The 12,634-nt window shown below is 39.6% G+C and overlaps 1 protein-coding gene across 12 annotated transcripts in view; it reads right to left on the reverse strand.

Moving 5' to 3' along the window:
• Nucleotides 1–12,634, reverse strand: part of TEX2 (testis expressed 2) — a 64,407-nt gene that overhangs the window by 20,840 nt on the left and 30,933 nt on the right. For all 12 annotated transcript variants that reach the window (XM_074847257.1, XM_074847265.1, XM_074847263.1 and 9 more), the window contains 2 exons: nt 8,220–9,874; nt 592–792 (listed from right to left, as the gene is read on the reverse strand). In XM_074847257.1, coding sequence (XP_074703358.1) covers nt 592–792; nt 8,220–9,874 — 1,856 coding nt within the window. The remainder of the gene's footprint in view (nt 1–591; nt 793–8,219; nt 9,875–12,634) is intronic.

Raw genomic sequence — 12,634 nt, forward strand, 5'->3', positions numbered from 1 at the left:
ATACAATGCCAATGGAATCAACTTCACATGGCAACTCTTCACAGACTTGAGACAGGCAAATAACATGTAGGAAAACTGTTCCAGCATTATTCTCGATGCACTCTTCCAACTGCAAATATCCCTATCCCCTTCCCTAGACAGTGGGTACCAACAGCAAGTCGTGTCTGTCCCAGCCACATCTCGCTCTCCTCTTTTACATCCATATACAATGTACACTCCCCCTTCCAGTGAAATGCAAATGTTGTCTGATCTGCCTTGGGATAGAGACAACCACCAAAGATTATGCCTTTTGGTGTAAGCTTCAGAACAGTCATGCAGTAATCTACTGTATGGGGAACAATTCTCTGAACTCCCATGTGTTAACTTCTGCTTTGAACTGACAGAGGAAAATCATGCTTTTCCTTTACTGTGTAAATACGTATTTTTTTCTAAACGTGGCTCAATCTTCCTCCCCAGCACAATCTTTTGCAAGTTAGTCACGACAACAGTTTTGTTTACATAATGACAGCACATGAAACTAGAGGAGTGAAAAAAATTTCAAGGTTTCAATGTATTCTTTGTTAAAATCAGATGTAAGGCAGGCACACTCACCTTGCTCTCTGTAAGTTCATAAATTTTCTGGCTGATATACGTGACTTCAGGCTTTGGCTCATTGTACACAGCCCTTCTAGAAATATTTTTATTGGGTTTTGAAAGTCTTAAGGTGCTTCCTTCGAGTCGCACATAGACAGAGTGAGTCAACGTAGCATGGTATGTTTCTGGATCATAATTATAAATTTCATTCATCCATCCCTAGAGAAGAAAACACTTGTTAACAGGCTTTTAAACTGCTGGAAAACCAAGTACAGCACATACATCAAAGTATTTAAATAATTATCCAAGCTTTTTTCAAAGTGACATCACTTACTGTACAAATACAACACAGCAGTAAACACCCTAAATGAGGTGGCACCAAACTTGAGAGAGTGTGAGATGAAGACTGTATCCCAAGAACACAACTTGTTTTTCTGAGTAAATCATTTTGTATATGTAGTGCAGTGCTCCTCCACCTCATCTTCATGAAGTGCTGCGAGATCTGCAGATACAGTCTTGCTGGGAAGAGCAGTCCATCTGCTTACAGCAAACACGGACATTTTCATCACCGACAGTCAAGGCAGAGCAAACAGTCTGCCTGCTTATAGACAGCACTGACATTTTAATCACCAACAATTAAGGACTGAGTGGAAGACCACAATGGAGTTTATTTTAACACACCATCACTGTTTAACATCACTTAACATGTTGCTTTATCTGCCCAGTTACACCACAGCAGTCATACACACAGGGATTAAATGTCATGTGTTCCTGTGCAACAAAAGAAACAGAAATCAAACAAGCAAGCCCTGCTGTAACAAGGCCGTAAGTGCTGACTCTAACCATGGGGGTGATCTTACTCCTCTTCTCTAACATCTTCTTACAGAAAATGAAAGATGATAAATAGAGCAGAAGACAAGCCAAAATACCCATTCAAGGAGGACAAGTTTTCCTTCTCTTAACCTGCCCTACAACATACTTTGATAATTACTTCTACCTGCACATCAAAACCTTAATTTGGCATACTCAGTATTCATTAATGTCAACAGAAAGCAAAGGAGATAGACTTAAACGTACCCTAGAGCATGAAGTAGAATAGCATCTTTACAAATACCTAGGAAAGTACAGTACAGGGGAGAGCATCTGCTGCTGGGAAGGGGGCAAAGCTGAACGAGCATCCCTAGTATTCTTCAAAACAAAATAGTTGTAACTGCCTTATGCAAAACATCCCAGAAATTGCTGCAACATTTTAACTGATTAAAGAAGTTTCCACCCACACATAGAAATATAAAATTTATTTTAGTGCTCATTTACTTCAGTGCCATATAATTTCTCAAGGTAGCATACTCTTTCTTGGGTGCCATAGTAACAGTGATATCTACGTTTTGCTTACTCCAACATCTAGATCCATTTTCACTATAAACCCCGAAAAACCTAGATAAATTAGCATTTCTGTTATGTTCAGGAAAGATTAAGTCATTCATCTTCGCTCAGCTCCAAAGCAGACTACCTCTTTTATTAACAGAAATACCTATACCAACACATGCTCTTTGAAGCAGCTTTGTGTATACAACTACCATATAGTAAATACAATGCATGAGGAGGAGTTTTCTATAAACCATCAAAGTTCTGCACAGCAGGGTTGATGCATGTTTGAGTACATCGCATTCCCTTCCTAGAAATTATTAAGCCAAGACATCTTTGAGCAGACAGCAATTAATTTTCAGCCAGGAACTCCAGCTGGACTTACTGAAGCACAAGGACACCACATGAGTTGCCTAAAGCCACCATGAGCCATTCACTCTGTGCAGAACTGGAATATCCATATGGCCCACAGATCTCTGGAGAGACTCCCACCTGCCCCCCAGCTCAGATCTCCAAGCTATTTCTAGCTCAGACACCGAAGTCTGGAGCCTGCAGCCAGGCAAACATACAGACGAAAATTTGCTGTCTAAAGTTTATCACCTTCTCCCGCAAAGCGGTTCAGCCAAAGACCACACAAGCTGGCACAAAGAGAAAGGGAGACTTGGAAAGTGGATCTTTAAATGAAGCTTAGCCACATGAGCCCTTTTTATAACTGTAATAAGTTACAATGTTATTTTCAGTAGGAGGGTTGGAAACCTGGGTATGTGTGGTACCCAAGAAGGAAGGTCAGAGTACACTTGGAAGTTTCTTTAGCATCCTGCTTGAGATGGAACCAGCTGGAGTTTTCTGACACCAACACTTGAGCTGAGCAGAGGACATGTAGTGATGAAAACAAGAAGTGATTTACACATCATTCTCTTGACTGCTGTGTACCATAGTAAGAAGTAAAAATCCATGAACATAGTTTCAAAGATGAAAACTTGAGACAACATGACCACCTTGGGCCACACATCAGATGCACAAACTTTGCTATACCTTCTCTGTAGATAAGGCTGTTATCCAACACCCTTATAGTCATGTTTAATTTTATCCCTCCAGCACATGCTGAGCCAGCCACACCTGCAATAAAAAGGAGTCGGGCCCAGCCTATATTAAGTGACTTAACTAAGTCCAGAGAATCTCTGGTAGCATCCAGTATGTCATTCACTAGACCAGCACCTTTCCTCTCCTGTTTCTTCTATAACAGTGCCAGTACCAGCCCTTCTGCCAAAAGATTTCCTTACCCTACACAACTAAACAGCAGAGAAGAGGTCCTTTTGAAGATTGCCACCGTCCTCCCAGCAGCAGCAGCAAGACACACTGAATTTAAAGGACAAAAATAAACAAAATAGAATCTCTGCTTCCTCAGTTTGTGTATTCCTGCTTCTCTTTTAGCATTCAGAAGCCCTGGGAAGTCCCACCTGTTTTTCTGATCCCTACCATGTGCCCAGGCTTTCTACTTCAAACAAATGGATTAGCTGGATAATCTGCCAAACACACAATTTTCAAACCCCGTACTGTCGCCTTCCCTGCTCACTGCACATAACAAACCCAACAGAAGTGCAAACGCTGCTTCTCATAGCACAACCATCAGGTTATTAGCAACTGAAGAACCCGTCCAAGACTTTTAACAATGGACTTCACGCTGCCTAAGGTACCAAACGTTCAAAATCTAGAGCCAACAGAACATAAATACACCTACCATCTAATGTAGCAGCCTACATAGTGATTTCTATACAAGGAAGATACTGGCTGCTTCATGTATTTGAGGCAGAGCCCAAAAAAACAAAAGATACAGAAGTTCAAATTCAAATACTTGGGGCTTTCTTTTCAGACAGTACCTAGCTAACAGTCAGGATGAAAGAGATACCACACTACGTTACTACAAATCCTCCTTGTACATGAATTTTTAGTTTCCTAATTTCTAAGGATGCACTGTTTCCTTTTTGCACTCAATTTTCAAGTTATTTTGTAACATATAGAAACATTATACAGCTGAGAGTGAAGTGTTAATACTTCACCAAATGACAATTCTTCACTCTATTAATGAATCTGAATGTGTGCCAGCTGCAGGAATTTTCTTTCTCCCATATAACTAACAGTGTTAATGAAGGAAGTGACACCACCTGCCTTCCACTTCAACAATTTTCATATTTGTAAACTGTTTCATCTACCACAAAAACTATTTTTGAGAAGGTTATCCAAGAAACCCCCAAATTAATTCTGAGGTTCCTGCATTCTAAGAACAATTTTAGCAGAAATACCTCCACCCCTCTCTTTGCAAAAACAAATTGGAACAAAAGATTCACAGCCTACAGAAACCATTTTGCAATGCATCTAAACAGAGAAGTTATGTTACCATAACGTGCTAGCAACAGATGAATTTTCCCCAACTACTGAAATAACAATGGATTTCCTTGTGTAGGAGAGGAGTGACTGTATGATGGGTCTTTTTTGTACTAGCGAAGTTGTTAAAATAAGAAATTTAGTAATTCAGGGAGGACAATGACCATAGTCATATGCTACTCTGCAGCTGCTTGCCATTTACACTGATCCTGTGACCTCCATTTATAAAGGTCAGCAGTTGCTCTGAATTCACAGCTGAAATTAGGAGAAAGTGCCTCACCATCTGACAACTAACCTGAAAAAGTATCTGGTTGGAATATTGGACAGCATGGTTTTTATAGCAAAGGTCACAGTTACTATTCAAAAACCCACACATGTGCTAACAGGATCTGGCCTGTTTGTTAGACAGCAGAGACTGAGCTGGCTCTCAGGGTGCAGCGCGTCACACAGCACCATCAACTGTACTGGCCCTCCGGGCTACGCACGAGTCTGTGGAACACCAGTACTTGCATAAAACAGCTTTAAAAGGTCCACCCTGGTTTGCTTTTCCTCTTTCATGGCTCTGGGCTGCAAATTTTCTTCCAACTGCAGTTCAACAGAATTCGTGCGAGTGAGAACTGCAGAGTCAGGCCCTGTAGAGTATCAACTTTTTAATGGTACTTAGTTTAAGATGTCAGGCAGACCTTAACCTGAGAGGGGAGATGGGGGGAACTACAAAAAAAATCCTCACAAGGGACCCAGAAGGCTGGGGGGACAGACCTGGTCTGCAAAAAAAATAAATAAAAATCATTACTTCTGTGATATTTTCAAATACATAAATAAAAGAATCAGCAAGTCAACTTCACAACACAAACCCAAGCCTGGATTAAAACTGCTCCCAGAGTTTCTCAGTGATATTAACAGTTTGATTTATATCCATTATCTTTAAATTATATAATCAAATGCTCCAGCACCACAATTCATGAAAGACTGCTGATCACTGGAATCAAACTAATTGTATTAGTATCCTTCTCATTACCACCATATAATTATAATGAAGTTATAATACTTCAATAGTATTTTGCTATGAGGAAAAATGTAATGTTTTTTTAAGTTTTTATTGACAGGGAATCTAAAGACACTAAAAAGGTCCAAGGTGGGTAAAAGTAACCTTCACCTTAACTGGAAAACACATTTGTCTGCCAGAGGCCACTACCAAACATGAAATCCCTTGGGTGATATTCAGAAACAGCATGCTGGTAAAAAGCCTCCTCTTTCTGTACAGCTGTGGTTCAAAAAGCTTCACTTCTCCAGCAGGCACTGCCAATAGTGAGTGTCTTCTCATAAAAGTTCGTTCTAATGGAACGGGTAAAATCATCATTTCCATTTTAGCTGTTACTTAAAACCTTTTGTATCAGCCAGCACAACACAAGGGAATGAACACTCGAGAAGGCCAACAAGGAAGTCAGAAAAGACTAATGCACTAAACAAGGAAAAAAAATGTGGGCAGAGGAAAAAAGGAAAAGTAAGCTAGAGAACTGAACACTAAGGGAGTAAGAAGATAAGAAAACATACACTGAAGTTGCAAGGAGTTTGTGTGCATTTTCTGACGGGACAGGGTTCCTCCCTCCAACACCAAAGACATTTGAGCAACATAAGTACAGAAATCTACAGAAGCATACACTAACGAGCACAATGGTGTTTTATTCTTTCACATTGCAAAAGAAAAATTTTGGGGGAGATAATATTAATATCCAGGTATTTCGGCAATTGCTGAGGGGAATTTTCCACTAGTTCTTGAACCCAGGGAAACGCGAACTTCTCAGACAATATTTACATTGGGGAGAATGCACACGTACTTGTACAAAAATAGCCTGACAGCAGTTTGGCATAATCCTAACTCCTAGAGCCCTTAAAGGCTATCTTACTCATAGCCTTTATCATAATGGCATGAAAGCAGTTCAGGCCAGAATACAAAACCAACAAGTCCTGAAGAGAACATCTTTATGCAATAGCATCAAGTTTGATTTTTCCTATATTCACATGAGTTTTGCTACTGATTAAATCTTCATCTCATTTTTTAGAGGATCTAAACTGTACAGTGCTCATTTTGACAGAGGCAAACAGAAAATAGTTGTATGCAGGGGGAATAACAACTTGCAATCTGCTAAATCACATTACATTATATTCCACTACAATATGGGCACTGAGCTGGTTTTTAAACTCCTGAAGCATTAAAAAGCCCTTTTATAGGGCTTTACATATTAAGGACAATTACTTTGTGTGTTAATGAGCACAAGAAATACTTATCAGGTCACATAAAACAATCTACATTCATACAGACTTCTCTGCACAGTTCATTTCTTGCCTACAGTTATTCTCATAAAATGTATCTCCTGGATAAAAGTATTAAAATATAGTTTAATGGTTCCCGAATAATAGCTAACACTTCAAAGAGCCATCTTAACACCACCCAACAATGAGTATCAGGATCTTTACAAGCTTTCAAGTATCAAGGCAAATTTATACGCAAGGTCTCAGCACCCAATTAAGAAGAACAGAACTTAAAGTTTGTGAAGATCTGTACACATAAGCAGCAGCTAGATCAACTGGGCAGGCATGATTGTTCAGTCTGCATTTGCAACAGCAAATAAAGACCACAACTCATAACATTCAAGAAAAGCAGGAACACCAAGGTAGCATCAGGGCTGGGCATGCATCTGCTGCATGTATTCAGCAAAAGTTGGCTTTTATACCCCATTTCACCAATTTTTCTGTTACCTAAACATGAGGTTAGCTATCAATATACTATAGATTCTACAGCATATAACCAATACAGTATGAATTGAAATTCATGCAACCTTTGTGTTGTTATACAACTGGAGATGCACCTTCAGAAGCTCAGGATGGATTTAATATTTACACAAATGCAAGAAAGCATTCACAAATACTTTGATAAGCAAGTGATATCAAGTGAAGGTTGTATCACTATCATTCTGAAATGTTGTTGCACATCAGAAACTAGTAGATGCTTTATTATTCAGAATTCTGAAATTGGGAAAATATTATTTTAACTCATCAGAGATGGAAATTAGGAGAGGCAGGACAGGGACAAGGAAGAAGCGCAAAGCCACTGAAGTTAACTGAGTGGTTGTATGAATCACAACTGGACAGACAGCAATATGCCAGACATACAAAGCGACAACAGCTTGCAGTACCTGAACAAGAAGTGGAGATGGGGAAGGGCAAAGAGGATGGAGGAGAAATTTTCTAAGAGCTTGATTTAAAACCCAGCTCTCAGGCATGTGTTTTACTGAACTGTAATCCATATTATATAGTACAACATTCAAGATAGCAGCATGCAGAACCACAGACATCATAACCCATGAGTATGTCCCTTTCACCACTCATTCCTCCTCCCATTCTAATTAGCTTAATGTTTGAGGAGAATCCATATGCTCTCCAACTACCTATGCTTTACTGGAACACAATGCTTTTGAATCTGCTTAGACTGAACAGACAAGACAAATTACTGCCTAGACAGTAAAATACCCCATAAACAAAATACATCTCACAAGATGCAGCTTCAAGCACAAATGTTATTTTACACTCTAAACTCTGACACTACTTGCTCTCAGTAGTTAGCTGGATCATTTCAAATCTATCAGCAAAAACATTTGCCCTTTTACTTTTGAAGCAATTCTGGTTTTCTACTAATCCTCAAGGATACTGAAGTCTTACATATTCTCAGATACTAAACCATTTGTGCCCCTGCCAAAGCTGCCTGACCCCAAAACAATACTGTATTTACAAATGGGGATAATTCAGCTCATTTACACCTTTCACAATAAATCTAGTTTATTACTTCTACTCAAAAAAATGCTCACAGACAGACACACAAAATGCAATGACCTCACCTTCAGTATTTCAGGTTCTTTGATGTCTAGAGCTCCTGTATTCCATCGCTTTTTCATACTTCTATGCAATTTGAGATATTCATGAGTACGTGGAGTAAGAACCCAAATCACACAGACAGCTATCATAAATCCAAGGGCCATTCCAAGTAAGAGTCCACTTACGTAGCCAGGGAGAGGGATAATAAAGTAAGCATAGACTAACAGTGTTAAGAAGTATAAAGTTTTCACTGGTATTTTAGGTTGTTGCACATATGGATTATTTTCATCTTCACTACTGAGCATAGTACCATTTTCCTCAGTCATCTCTGGATCGAGCGAAGTTTCAGTAGGTTTATCAGTTTTGCTTTCATCCTCTAGCAAGGAAAAGTCTTCAGAATACAGTTCACAAAACTCCTCATCCTCTCTGCTTGCTAGTGCAGACAATGAACATTTTTCAAGTACGAGTGAAGTTTTTGAACTCATGTCCTTTGTGCTTGCAGACTGAGAGCTTTTGGTCTCTGTCTCTTTTGCATGTTCCTCAGCCGTTTTTGACTGATCGTTCCTATTCAGGTTGGAGTCACTTCCATAGAAGTCCCCTTCAGAATCACATTCTTCTTCCTTAATGCTGTAGTTGTTATTGCTTTCCAAATGGCCATTCAAACTGGAAAGGTTTGAGAGTTCTGAAGCACTTGAAGATAAGGCTTTGGGCCTGTGGCTACTACTTTCATCACCCATTATTTTACTGAGCAGCTGAAAAGGCTCATAGATTACTTCAGAAAGGCGTCTTTTAGTATCTTCAATTTTAGCCTCCATTTCAGGTACTTTAAAAAAGGAACGGGTGTCAGAGGGGGATGTTAATGGAGATGAGGGGGCAGTTTTAGAATCACCACCTGTAGCTCGAGGTTGAGTGAACTGTTTGAACAGATGCAAGTTCAGTTTTGAGTCAGGTGGCCTGTAAGACACAGCTTCAGATTCTTGTTTAGAAGTGTCTGTAGACAGAGATTTCACTAAGGTTTTCATTAACTGTCTATGTCGCATCGGTGGGGTGGGTTCTTTTGGTTCCACATCTGTTGAAAGGGACTTGACTAAACCCTTAAAAGGCTTTGAACTAGAAACTGTGGATGATCCACTAGAGCAGACAACTGATCTGGAAGGGGATGAGGATGGGGAAGACGACAGGCTGGATTTCTGTTCCACAGGTAGTGGTGCACCTGATGAGCTAATTGCATGACATGAGTGTGATGATGGAGACAGGACTAGTGGCACTGCGCTGAATACTTGGGATGTGGAAGGAGAATCCAACAGCTTTACAGTCTCTGCAGTTGGCAGAACTGCAGGCGATGAGGACAGTAGTAATGCAGAGTTGGCCACGTTAAGCGAGGTAGCTGGACCAGAAAAGTCATGGCCGGTATGCTCAAAGCAGAGGTCTTCCTTGGCTTCAAGTGCTGTTACAATGCTTTGGTCATCTAGTTCCTCATCAAGAAATTCCTTAAACTCCTCTTCCTCCTCTTCTTCCTCCTTCCCAAATGCAGAGAAATGAATAGTGATGGTTTCTCGGGAGACAGATCTTTGGACCTGCACTTTTGGTGCTGACTGCTTTGAGGACATTTCACCAGTTTTCTCTGCATGGCTACTGTTCTGACTTGTCATTGCAGGTCCCAGAGATGTGTCAGAGTCTGTGAAGAAAATGTAACACTATGTTAAATGCCTTTTTTCCCCACCCTTATTTTCAAGCGTTGAGCGAAACACAAGAGACAGGTTATAGGCAACAGGTCAGTCAAAAATTTAAACACTCTGGACACTCTTTGTATCACTGGCTTTAAAGCTTAGTCAACTTATGGACTGTTACTGAAGAAATTGACTGTAGATTTATTTCACTGCAAAAAAACGTATCTATATTTTAGTTAATATCCCCTTCACATCTGCTTAACTACATCTCATCCTTACTATCACTGAATGCAAGAACAGATTCAAAGAAAGACAAGGAGAAAAGCATGCTTAGGACAATTGGCAATCATGGATAGGAATGGAGAGCACTACCAGACCCTCTAAGATGATCTTGAAGGAAGAATCTGATACAAGTTTAGTAGGAAAAAACAACCCCCATAAAAAAAAACGAGCCGAAGATACTTACGCTCAAAATTACCGATATACATTACTGTTTGCTAGGTAACGTATTTCCACATAGCACAAAAAAAGCAGTATTAAGAAGTGCTGTGCTGTTAAAATTACCTTCAAGTGTTCTGAAATTATAGTTCATCTCTGATGTGTCACCTTCCTATTTTCCCCACTAGATGCACTTCTGAGTTCCAGAAGCCCCATCCCACCACAGCACACTGAAATTCTTCACTCCCAACTCTCAGTTCCTGCTACATACAGCATTAATTATGCTTTCTATTTCTTTTAAATAAAGCAAATTTGAAACTCAAAGCAAGATCAGAAATACATAAAAGTCTTCATGTGTGGGACAGTACCTTCTCGTGTATACCTGTTTGAACTGGTCTATAGGAAGTAGAGATTTAAATTGTATTTTATCATGTGTGTTATCATGGTTTATGGCTGGACTTGATGATCTTAAGGATCTTTTTCAACATAAATGATTCTATGATTCTATGTAGTCTTTGCTTTTCTGGGTTTTGCAAGCTATGGACAAATGATACCCAAATAGTCCAATACTTGCAGGCAAAACATAGCATAATTGGACAGAACTTAATAGTTATCCTCCTGAATTCCACGACTAGACATCCTTTACAACTGTATTTTAGCAGAACCCCAGTACAGTAAGATGAAGTAGCTTCAAACACTTCAAATAACAGACAGTATCAAACTAACTGTTGTCAAAAAGACAAGAGTCAGACTTCTGCAGATACAGCATGTCTGAGATCTATCTCAGATAACATATATACCAAAAGAATTTATTACTGCTAGCAGTTTTGCTGTAAGAATGCATAAGGACACTTCAGTAGAGACAACTGTTCTCACTTTTTGAAAATACTGATCTCTGATCAGATCAGTGCACAGAGGCTGCTTATGCGATAGACACACTAACATACCTGCCTTTTACATCAATTATATCTACATGTTATTTCAAGGATTTTATTGACCCATGAAAGTCAACTTAGCATATATTTACATGGACAGGAAATACCACAGACTTAAACCCAGCACTGGTGACCATACCAAAAGATGGATCAGGAATTACAAGATTAGCTCTGCCTTTCCGGCTGTGAGGCAGCACTTTATCTTCATTGTCAAGGCAGCAAGTTTACCACTTCAGTAACTGAATTATTTTTCAGAAGCTGTTAAAATGCTGTAATCAAACTGTCAAGCTGAATTAATGAGAGGCCTTTGCTGACGCTTAAAGAGCAGTTCAGAAGAATGATTATGTGGTGGTGAAGAAATGTGCACTTCACAAACAGTTGTGATATCAGAGTGTATCATCCAGCAAGCCAGTGCCACCTGTTTGTCATCATCTTCCTACTAAAGGTTGTAGCCCTTTATAGTTGCTAATGGAGCTGTTCATGTAAATATTTTTTAACCTGCCAGTAAAATGAACAGGGTTAAACATTTGAAAATAGCAGATCTTTGCTACCCAGCTTATCCAGTAATGTTGGAACAGAAGCGAGTATCTGTCCACAACTTCCTACTCAATATAGTTGTCCATTTTATGGCTCATAAATTGTTGACTAGTTTATTCCTTGCTTCTAGCATTTGTGTGCTTCCCAATCAGGTTGTACAGAAGGAGCTGGACTCTATCCTGCTTCATGCAAAGCCTCCAGAAATTTTAAATTTCAGTTTTTAGTCCCAGTTCTGCTGTATACATCAGGGAGCCAGTCTGGGTTCAAAGAACTTTCACTTGACACCTAACCATTTTTCTGACAAACTGCTTAAGAGACAAAATTCTGTCTCAAGATCAGGTTCTGCCTTCAGCTTTTATCATAGAATGGTTTTCTTCTGTTCTCCCCAAAACCCACCTGACGTACCAAAGTATAAGTATTAAATGAAGAACTCACTTTCAGTGATGGAGGTGTAACCTCCAGTCCACTTAAGACTCCGCAGATTGTGACCCTTCCTGCCACATCTGTGGGTCAAGTAGTTATTTACCCCAATAGTAAGAAGTCTCAGTTATTCAGAAGTTTAGATATGCAGTTATCAGTCATGTATATGTAACTTGGTGATTGCTACAATCGGTAAGAAACTTGGTCTTATTGCCCTGTTGGATTAGCACACTTGGGAACCAGCATCAAACAGAATCCATGCTTCCTATGGACACAGTTCCATTTCACATAGTTCAAACTGCAAATTTCCCAATTTTTTTAGACAAACGCACCCAGATTTATTTTGGAGAGGGGGAAAAAAAACCCCTACTACTGGACAAGATACATATCCAACTCTATTGCCATTTCCCTAGTGTTAGACCATCAGTTATCACACGT

The sequence above is a fragment of the Strix aluco genome, chromosome 21 (genome assembly GCF_031877795.1).
Source record: "Strix aluco isolate bStrAlu1 chromosome 21, bStrAlu1.hap1, whole genome shotgun sequence".
NCBI lineage: Eukaryota > Metazoa > Chordata > Aves > Strigiformes > Strigidae > Strix > Strix aluco.